Source organism: Apaloderma vittatum, unplaced genomic scaffold (genome assembly GCF_000703405.1).
Source record: "Apaloderma vittatum isolate BGI_N311 unplaced genomic scaffold, ASM70340v1 scaffold22068, whole genome shotgun sequence".
NCBI lineage: Eukaryota > Metazoa > Chordata > Aves > Trogoniformes > Trogonidae > Apaloderma > Apaloderma vittatum.
The window spans coordinates 8,383-18,316 of record NW_009732705.1 but is presented as its reverse complement, the minus strand read 5'-3'; the positions used below and the strand labels follow the sequence as shown (position 1 = coordinate 18,316).

The window sequence follows — 9,934 nt, the reverse complement described above, 5'->3', positions numbered from 1 at the left end:
CGGCAGGGCCGCGGGGCCCGGAGCCGCCCCGGGCTGGTGCCTCCTGTCAGTAATGCAGCGCCTGTCGCTTCGTGCCCGTGAAAATTGCGCATTTGTTTTCTTTTGTCCTTTTTTGTTGTTGCTAGAGAGCCGTTGTGCGTATGGACGAGCGCAGGGAAGAGCAAATCGTGCAGCTGTTGAACACCGTCCAAAGCAAAAATGAGAAAGAGCAGGAAGCCATGTCCTGGTGGTCTGGGGATGAAGAAGGGTAAGGAGAATCAGTTGCTGGTGGCTTGGCTTTGCTGGTGCTATTTGCTTTGGATTGAACAAACTTCCCTCCAACTGGTGGGAAGAATCTATGAGAAAATAGGAAGACACAGAAAAATATTTATGTACAAGGGTTAACAAACACACTTAAGTTTCCTCTAGAAGTACTGTGGTACTGAAGGGGTTGTAGCTATGGCTATAAAACTCTTTTCCAGGTTACTGCTGAGTTTGAGATGATGTAGTTTTGCTTAAAATCCTGTAAGTGATCTCCAGACCCACTGGAGTAGGCAGATGGATTTTTTTCACCTCCCTTGGCCTCCAGGATTGCTCTTCCACAGCGGCATTTCACTTCATTTTTTCATTGTTGTACAGTCTTGGGATGATTTGTTGGCCTTTGTGAGATAGAGTCTCTTCTTAACAGTCGAGGGATTTAAAGTAAGAGCAAGGAGGCGCTTGGGTCCCTGTTTTGGTGAAGGATCCGGTGGCAGGACGGTGGTTCTGACAGCGGGTCAAGCAGTAATGCTCTGGAGATGTTTTGTTGCTTTGTTACTTCATTTTAGTGCAAAAGAGCACCTTGGGTTTCTACATGCTGAGGTGAAATTTTTGAGGCCGGTAATTTCGAGAGTTCGGTTGTTGTAATACCATATAGCATCATCTCATTGCCCGATGGTCACACCGTGTCTCAAACCCCGGGTTAAGGTTTGCCGTGGGTGGTTCAGCGTACTCACAGTAGCCAGGTGCGTCTTGGATAATCTTCAGAGTTCCTGTTCTCTGCACTTATTTCAGACCTACCCCGGAACAGCCTGCAAAAGTGAAACCAGATGCTGAAAAAGCCCCGGTGAGGCAGAGACCAGTGTTGGAAAAAACATGTCTTGATCGAGACGTGGAATATCTTTTTGAGAAAAACGAGCAGGATGCTGATTTGGATGAGCAGCTTAAAGAAGACCTAAGGAAGAAAAAATCCGATCCTAGATACATTGAAATGCAGGTACTTTTCCATGTGTTAAGTAAGAGGCTTTTGATCGGAGTTTTTTTTATATATAAGAAAAATTATACTAACCTGAAAACGTAACTTCTTGCAATGATTTTGCTAAATTTTGATGAAACTGAAAACATGTGGACTTGTGTCCGGGTAAGTGTTAGCCGGATGGTTTGTCATATGATTCTCAGTTTAGCCTAGATCGTAGATGAAGTCTGTTCTGTTACATCAGTGTTGAAAAGGCATTTAAAGATACGTGCTGTTATTTTCTTTTTCCCCAGAGGTTCCGGGAGAAGCTCCCTTCATATGGAATGAGAAAGGTAACTATTTAGTTTGAAAGAATGTGTATTGCTGTGGCTTTGATGTAAAATACGAGAGAACAGTGGTGTGACTGGGACTGGCAGGAAACCTCTGTTGCCTTTTATGAAGGTGCTGAAGCCTCGCAAGTTCTGACACTGGGTTTGACTTCTCACCAGAAGTAGCTCAGGTTCAGTTTTACCTGTAGTTGGGGTAGCATTATTCACAGAAGCAGTATTGAATGCTAGATACGTTGAAGGACTTTGGTTTTTAAAGTATGGGTTCTTCTTTTTCTACCAGTTAAACTTGTAGAATGTTCCTAGTTACTTGAATTTTGTGTGGGGTGATCAACCGCTACATAAATTGTCTTGCCTTCTTTTTCTTATATATAAAACTGTGGCCATTTGAATGTTTGCCCAGTTTAGAATTGAATATCATGCCAAATAAACCTTTTTGAATCACGGGGTTAGTGTTTGTGCTGCTGGCTCGTACTGCCATTAGTTTCCCAGTCAAACGTCAGTGTTAGTTTGGGTTATTATTAATTGATGTTAATTCGTCATTTGATGTCGCCCGTATGAAATAGACATTGAGCATTCTGTTACATTTTCTTTCACAGCTTCCTTTCTAAAGTTAATGTATTTGTAATGCGGTCCTTCCTGTTGGTGTTTATTTCTTAAAATAGTTACACTCCCCTTTACAGTCCATTGAATTGGGAGGTAGAGGCTGGGAGCATAAGAAATGTGTTCCTGTTGGGGTAAGAAATGTTAGATTCAGCACAATATTGTGCTGAAAATCTGCAGTTGGTACAGTCTGGAGTCGGACAGGGAAAGCGCTTGTGGTGAGTCACCAAAGCCGTGCAGAGCCTAAGTGGGAGGGAGAGAAGCCCAAAAATACGTTTCAAGCTTTCATTTTCATTATTTTATGTTGTTTTCATACAGGATCTTAGGTATTTATAGCAAGTATTCACATTGGATGTGCTTTAAACCTTACACATGGGAAGTGCAAATTTCCAGAAATTACTTCTGTGTGGTTTAAACTTTTTTTAGTATTAGGAGGAACAGATGAGTGTCTGTTTCTTTAGTTTCTATGACACTTTCCTCTAAGTTCGCCACACAGTAGCAGAGAATCTGTCTAAATCTGTTTTGTATGGTAACACAATAAATGTTTTCTCTTTGTTTGGGAACAGGAACTTATAAACCTCATAAACAATAATCGAGTAACCGTGATAAGTGGTGAAACTGGTTGTGGGAAGACAACGCAAGTGACACAGTTCATCCTGGATGATTACATCGAGCGAGGGAAGGGCTCCACGTGCAGAATCGTTTGTACTCAGCCCAGGAGGATCAGCGCCATCTCGGTAAGTGCCCTTTCAGCAAGCTTGAGTAACTTACTTCTCGTGATCCTGGGGTTTTTTTCGCAATAAATCAGAGGACAAATTACTGCTTTACCCGAAATCGTTGTGTGGAAATGTTATTTCTTGCTGGGCCTGGGATCCGTGGGCAAGTTTGTGAGCTGGGTGCACAATCTGCTGGATTTTTGAAAGTGAAGGTGTGAAAAGACTCCACGTGACCAGCCAGGCACTGTGCACCTCTCGCTCTGCTCTGCTGTCACCTGTACTCAGGCTACACTTAAAGCTCCAGATGAGCGTTCAGCCTGTAGCGGACAGTGACGATGGCTTTTTGTGTGTTCATTTTCAGTCGTAGGTTTTTTAGCTGATACCAATCTTGGTAATATACACTGATTTGGCGTTTCGTGCGTTTTGGTCCTTAAGAGAGTGCTGGCACTGCAAGCCTTGGTCTTCTCTGAAATTAATCACGGTTTAGGTCTGATTTTAATGGATTTGTGAACAAAAGTGAACACGACTGTTGTGTCAGGCCCTTCAGGGGGATGTTCATGAGCCAGAAAGAATTTGCCTTTTAAGTGCACAGTAACTGCTGGCAGTTATTTATCACATGATGATAGAACCTTACCTCCCACGAGGAAAAGCTTGCCCTGCTAAAAGATTTGAGTCCGTTGCTAATGCCTAAATGGTTGTGTTCCCTTAAAATGTGTCCTGGGCAGCACACCTGTTCTTGGGACTGCTGACGGGAAACACTCTTCTCAGCAGAGGAGAAAAAGTGACTTTTGGGTGTTTCTTTGTTGTTTATGTCACATCTTGGTTCTAGGCACTTCCTATTTATGAGTAGCTAATCATAGATCAGCCTGGTGGGGGATTTTAAAAAACATTTTAATGCACTATTTTGTTTTTCATTCTTTCTTTAAGGTGGCTGAGAGAGTCGCTGCTGAAAGGGCAGAAGCATGTGGGAGTGGCAAGAGCACAGGGTACCAAATTCGTCTGCAGAGGTAAGAGCCGCTCCCTCGGCAGCCTTTGTGCATTCCCAAACCCCGGTATCTATTGCTGTTCAAGCAAGAAGGTTAGAAAAGTAGTTCTTGACGGAGATGACTGCCATTACTGCGCTGTTTTCTCCAAAAGGGACTTGTGTGAGTAGCTGGTGGAGTGGAAAAAGGTTTCTGAAATCTAGCCAAAAGTTCGAGTGCGATTCTTGTATTTTGTGCAACGTCTAACAACAGCTTGCGTCAAGTTGTACTGTGTCAAGTAAGGCCTTTTTTCAGTTCTTCCAGAGGTTCTGCTACAGATAGAGGTAAAGCTGATGTCCTTAATCCATGAATTTCAAGGAAAAATGGAAATGCTAAAGGAGATAATGCTATAAGCCTTATTTCTGGGGAAAATTCTGTATTTACTACGCTTACCTACTGAGTAATCCCACTGGGATGAGGTGGTAGTTCGGTGCGCTGACAAGAGTCTGTAGACTTAGTGGCACAGAGCAAAAGCTGTTGTATTTGGAATCATCTGTAAGTTAGAAAAAAAACATCTGAAATGTTACCAGCAGATAATGGAATCTCAGTTATTACTGAGGAAAAACTGCCAGTGAGAGATGATAGCTCAGTCCTCTCAGGATTTTAATTCGAGTTAGTGGAATCTCATTTCTGTTTTTCTTTACTGTTCAATCAAGAATGTTACACTGCTTTATATTTGGCTGCTATCCGTGCGGAGCTTAGATAGCTGCGAGGATTTGGGGTCAGCAGATCAATGTGCAGACGGCGAGGAATGATCTCTGGGCAGTGAGGGCTCCTGTCCCATGACAAGGAGTCCATTCCCCATCACAGAAATTTTGCAACTGTGGCGTGATTCGTTGTTCCTCCAACGGAGGTGTAAGTGAGCAAGTTAGAGAGTGAGACATACTCCAGAATGTCTAGGATGACTGTCTGCATCTTGATTTTAAGCTTTTAAAGTACTTGGTAAAATACAGACGAGAAATGAGGAATTCTTAATGTATCTCTTTCAGTCGATTACCAAGGAAACAAGGTTCAATTTTATACTGTACCACAGGAATCGTCCTGCAGTGGCTCCAGTCAGATAAGTAAGTTTTTTTATTTAATAAGAAACTGAATACAATTATGAAATTACTTGACTACTGAGTTGTTTCTAACAGTCTCAGCTCTGGGATTTTTTTTAATTGTTTAAAATGAATGTTTAACTTCCTGCTCTTCTATTTTAGGCTCTTGTCCAGTATTAGTCATGTAGTCCTTGATGAAATTCATGAAAGAAATCTGCAGTCGGATGTTTTGATGAGCATTATTAAAGATCTTTTGAGTATTCGTTTGGATCTCAAAGTGATACTGATGAGTGCTACTTTAAATGCAGAGAAGTTTTCGGAGTATTTTGGTAGGTGACGTGCTTCCTTTGAATATTCCTCTTAGATAATTTAGACCATTCTCAAATTTCCGGATTGATATTTATCAAAAGAGATCACATCTTCAATTTAACAAGGAGTTGCCAGCTGCTGGAGATGCTTATTCCCTTAATTTTATCTCACCCTGAGCATATGTTGCTCCTGTATTTGCTTTTCAGACATACGGTGGAAACATTATCTCCAGTGTGTTTTCATAGTACCTATTTACTGATATTCACCAGGTTTTAGAAGTCTTAGTGAGAGTAGCCAGGCAGATTGAAGCCTTCAGTTGTTCAGTCGTCCAGCTTTTTCCTGAAAAACATCTCCAGATGAACATGCTGGAGAACAATGTCCTGCTTCCTTCCTATGGGTTTTTTCCTTTTGTTCACCAGCTTTGTTTGGAATTGGATTTGGTGTCTTCGGTGAGAATTTCAAATCAAAGAGAAAAACCCAATAGACTTGGCAACTGTATCACAAAAATAGTGAAGAATGTTTATTGCCTCTAATTTTTCAGTACCGTATTTTATTTGCTGTTTAAAAACCGAGTTACGCGTTCCTCGACAGATAATTGTCCGATGATTCACATACCTGGGTTCACTTTCCCTGTGGTGGAATATCTTCTGGAAGATGTAATTGAGAAGTTACGGTACGTGCATTTTCTGAATGCCATTATAGACAGAATTTAGGGGTTTTTTTTTGCTTAGTAGGTCTCTTCAAGGATTATCTTGATGTAGATAACCTGTGGAAGAATTAGCTGTGGTTTTCAGTGGAAGACCTTTCAAGGGAAGTTGAGTAGCTTTTACAGGCACGTGGCTACCTGGAAATGCTGGCTTAAGAAGGAAGAAAAGAACCTTGACTTTCTTTGGGTGTGGTGAATTTTCAGGCTGCTAAATCAAACTAGTCTTTCACTAGTGTGAACTGTTAATTCACACTTTTTTTTCCTACATGTTCTCATGCTCACTAGAGATACTACATGTCTTTTCCTTTCAGAAAAAAAAAAGAATCTTATTTACATGATATAGCTAAAGTGCAGCCTATTGTCCATAGTTTAGAAAACTGCTATGCAGCAGACTTTAAATGACTTTAATTTCAAAATTTGATTATATTTGTTACTTACATTTAAAGGTATACTCCAGAAAATACAGACCGTCGGCCGCGGTGGAAGAAAGGCTTCATGCAAGGACATGTAAGCAGACCAGAAAAAGAAGAAAAAGAGGAAATCTACAGGGAACGATGGCCAGACTACTTAAGGCAGCTGCGGGGCAGGTTGTCCTCTAGTTACTCTTGAATACAGATTTTTAGACACTTCTTAATTGAAAATATAAATTAGTGCTGTACTCTATTCTGTTTTTCCTGGGTTTCTTCTATGTCCTCTGCATTTTGGGACTGTCTGACTGTCCAGCTTAGTAACAGTAATGAATACAGGTAACTGGGTTTTATCTCCCTTGTCTAAGGGAAGAGGCCTCCTTGCTGTATCGCTGGCCTACCCCATGTGTGCTCCTCCTTCCCTTTCCCACCACGTCCTGTGAATCAATTGGCAAGTCTGTCCGTAGCGTGAAATCCAGGGGCTGAAGAGGTGAGATGCCTCTTGTACTCGCTGTGAGCCAGAGAGGAATTGAAAGGTGAACTCAGATTGTGTAAGTTGTAGTTAATCCATGAGGAGGAGAGAGACCGTGTAAACGCTTCACGTGCAGTTCAGTCATAACGTGGTAGTTGTTAAATGTAGTGTTCTAAACTGGCGATAATCCCTCTAAACTGAACCTCGAGGACGTTGGAGGGGCAGCAGCTGAGCAAAGAGATGAGCTGAGCAGTAGCGGGTTACACGGCCACGTGGCTGCAGAGCCTCACAACGGAAGGACGAGCGCGTGACTGTACGTGAGGAAGTGACCAGTCTGTGCTTGCAATGCTTGTAGGTATTCAGCGAGTACTATAGATGCCCTGGAAATGATGGACGATGACAAGGTTGACCTGGACCTCATAGCAGCACTTATCAGACACATCGTTCTGGAGGAAGAGGTACGCTCCCGGCTCCGGTCACCACGTTTTAGTGACGCGGCTGAATTGGGGTCAGAGCTGATAGTTTGGTGTCTCGTACAGATATAAAGAAGAACTCTTTTGTCTTGCTCTTCTGAGAAGTAATCTAACAGCTCTAAATATTTAATTACTATGTAAGCCTCGAGTTTACAGCGTGGTTAGTTGGTGTTCTTCAAAATGATGGGATAGAGTCCATGTTTAAAGGGGAGCACACGTGCAGCATTTACCTGAGGTGGGGTTGTGGTTATTGGTGGGAACTATGTATGTGAGAAGCTTGGAAAACTTACAGATAATGTTTGATGTGCTCACTTATGGTCTCTCCTGACAAGGGAAAAAACAGTCTGAATTCTTTCACTGGCAGTAGGGATTGTCTTGTAACTAAAACAGGATGGGTATCTGAAGGTTTGGGTGCCGATTTAATGCAGATTGTTGCATCTTTCCTTTCAGATAAGCTTTTAATTCAAATTAATTATACACCTTAGTTATTTGATGGTAAGAATGATAATTACAAATTAATTTAACATCTTTTCCCTTCACTCCCTCTTTTCTCCCTAGGATGGTGCAATTCTAGTGTTTCTTCCAGGCTGGGACAACATTAGCACTTTGCATGATCTCTTGATGTCACAAGTCATGTTTAAGTCAGGTAAGTCCCAAAATTTTACATGGGAATTCTAGCAGTAGTGTTAGTGGCAAACTCTTATTTTTGCATGTCATTGCTGGCATTGCACTAGATGGGCTTTTTTCTTGTATCTTCTCTTGGAATGATTGCAGTGTGTTCAGGTTTTTTTTAATTTCTGTGGTGTCTTTCATCTGCTGATGCTAATAACTCATTTTCCTCAGTGTAGGAGTGAACAATCTGAAGAACAGTCTCAGACCCGAGTCTGTTTTCTTTTTGTCCCTCCTCGTAGCTGTGGTAACTTCCATCCAAAACTGAACCCCCTTTTTTCACTCCTCCTGCGTTCATTTCCTCTTTTCTTCATTCTTCAGCACCTTCTGTCTATTGCTTTATTATAGTTCTTTTAAATCTTGTTTATGCCAAGAAGGTGGGTTTTTTAAGAGGACACTACCATCCTCCAGGTTTTCACCTAACTTGTCGAACTCTGCTCTTGACTATTCACTTAGTTGTCTCACAGTTCATGCTGTGTACAGTCCGTGAGGTACATTTTTTTAACTTGGGGAATTATTAAAGTAATTTGAGAACCTAAAATTAAATATAAATAATGTTAATATATTTTCTGAAACTTGTCATTGTAGCATAATTAAAAAATACGTTCCTGTATACCTTTTCACTTCAGATTTTGCCATTGAGACACGTATCTGTGAATTCAGAATAAGAAACGCTTAGTTGCATCGTATTTTCTCTATTGTGCATACTTGATTTTTCTGTAAAATTAGAGTTTCTGTGCTCATACCGTATCTTTTACTGATTTTTAATTTTCAGATAGGTTTATTATCATACCTTTACATTCATTGATGCCTACTGTTAACCAGACTCAGGTATGCTTTTCTTTTATTGTAGTATTTCATAACTACAAAAAAATATTAATTAAGCATATGTTTGGTTTTGGCAAACGTGTAAATGGGCCATGGATAATTACAGGTTTTTAAGAAGACCCCGCCAGGAGTAAGGAAAATCGTGATTGCTACCAACATCGCAGAGACTAGGTAAATAGCTAGCTATACAGACAAAAAAACCCTCTACATTTATCAAAATAAATGAAAGTGATAAAGCATAAACCTGTTTAATGTTTCCAAAAATACATGATTTTGTGTTTGTACCATTCGTTTATAACACTTGATCTTTAGAAGTGTTTGTAGACTAAATAGGAATTTTCCTTTAGTTGTTGTAGACGAGTAAAACATAGATGTAACTGCTTAGTAGTGCAATTCTTAATGCAATTCCAAACACAGATTTTATTTTATTTTTTTTGTGATTACTGTCTCACAGTTTGGGAGGGGATAAAGAGAGGCTAAACCCCTTTCAGACCCCAAGTCAAGCTTGCAGAGATGAAGAGCTGCGTTTTGTTCCTTCTTTTTTAAAACAGCATTACAATAGATGACGTCGTGTTTGTGATAGACGGCGGGAAGATAAAGGAGACTCACTTTGACACGCAGAACAACATCAGCACCATGGCCGCAGAGTGGGTCAGTAAAGCCAACGCCAAGCAGAGGAAGGGGCGAGCAGGAAGGTGAGGCTGATGGGCGCAGACGGGAAAGTTTTGTGATGGAGTTTCCGTGAGCCTGGGAGCGGGGCTGTGCTGAACGCGAGGCTCCTGTGGGGTTCAGGTGTTGAGCAGCACAGCTGGCTCGTGTTCTTACGGGAAGAACGGCTTCATTGTGCGTCTAGAAAACTGGCTGAGCTTGTGCTGCCTGTAACTCCTGTGTTTCTCTCCTTTCACTCCAGCATTTTGTTAAATATTTCTTGGTAGAGTTTGCTCTCACAGCTGATTTATGAGGCTATGGTACATTGATCTGAAAAGTACCTACAAATGGATACCACCTAGCTATATAACAAAAGTTTTTTGGAATTTCTCCGCCTCTTAAAATACCTCGTGGACCATTTTCTGTCTTGTTCAGAGTTACAGTTCTTCTCTGGCCTCTTCATTACTCCTTTTGAGCAGCTGATAGGAGGCTTCTGTGCTCT

The 9,934-nt window shown here is 41.3% G+C and overlaps 1 protein-coding gene across 1 annotated transcript in view; it reads left to right on the top strand.

Moving 5' to 3' along the window:
- The first annotated feature begins 140 nt into the window (after nucleotides 1–140).
- The window catches only part of DHX36 (DEAH (Asp-Glu-Ala-His) box polypeptide 36), a 16,988-nt gene continuing 7,194 nt past the window's right edge, over nucleotides 141–9,934 (top strand). Inside the window, exons 1-14 of the mRNA XM_009875629.1 lie at nucleotides 141–247; nucleotides 1,033–1,234; nucleotides 1,507–1,545; nucleotides 2,709–2,879; nucleotides 3,786–3,865; nucleotides 4,870–4,944; nucleotides 5,083–5,249; nucleotides 5,821–5,902; nucleotides 6,382–6,522; nucleotides 7,170–7,272; nucleotides 7,846–7,933; nucleotides 8,732–8,787; nucleotides 8,891–8,955; nucleotides 9,336–9,479. Coding sequence (XP_009873931.1) covers nucleotides 141–247; nucleotides 1,033–1,234; nucleotides 1,507–1,545; nucleotides 2,709–2,879; nucleotides 3,786–3,865; nucleotides 4,870–4,944; nucleotides 5,083–5,249; nucleotides 5,821–5,902; nucleotides 6,382–6,522; nucleotides 7,170–7,272; nucleotides 7,846–7,933; nucleotides 8,732–8,787; nucleotides 8,891–8,955; nucleotides 9,336–9,479 — 1,520 coding nt within the window. The remainder of the gene's footprint in view (nucleotides 248–1,032; nucleotides 1,235–1,506; nucleotides 1,546–2,708; nucleotides 2,880–3,785; nucleotides 3,866–4,869; nucleotides 4,945–5,082; nucleotides 5,250–5,820; nucleotides 5,903–6,381; nucleotides 6,523–7,169; nucleotides 7,273–7,845; nucleotides 7,934–8,731; nucleotides 8,788–8,890; nucleotides 8,956–9,335; nucleotides 9,480–9,934) is intronic.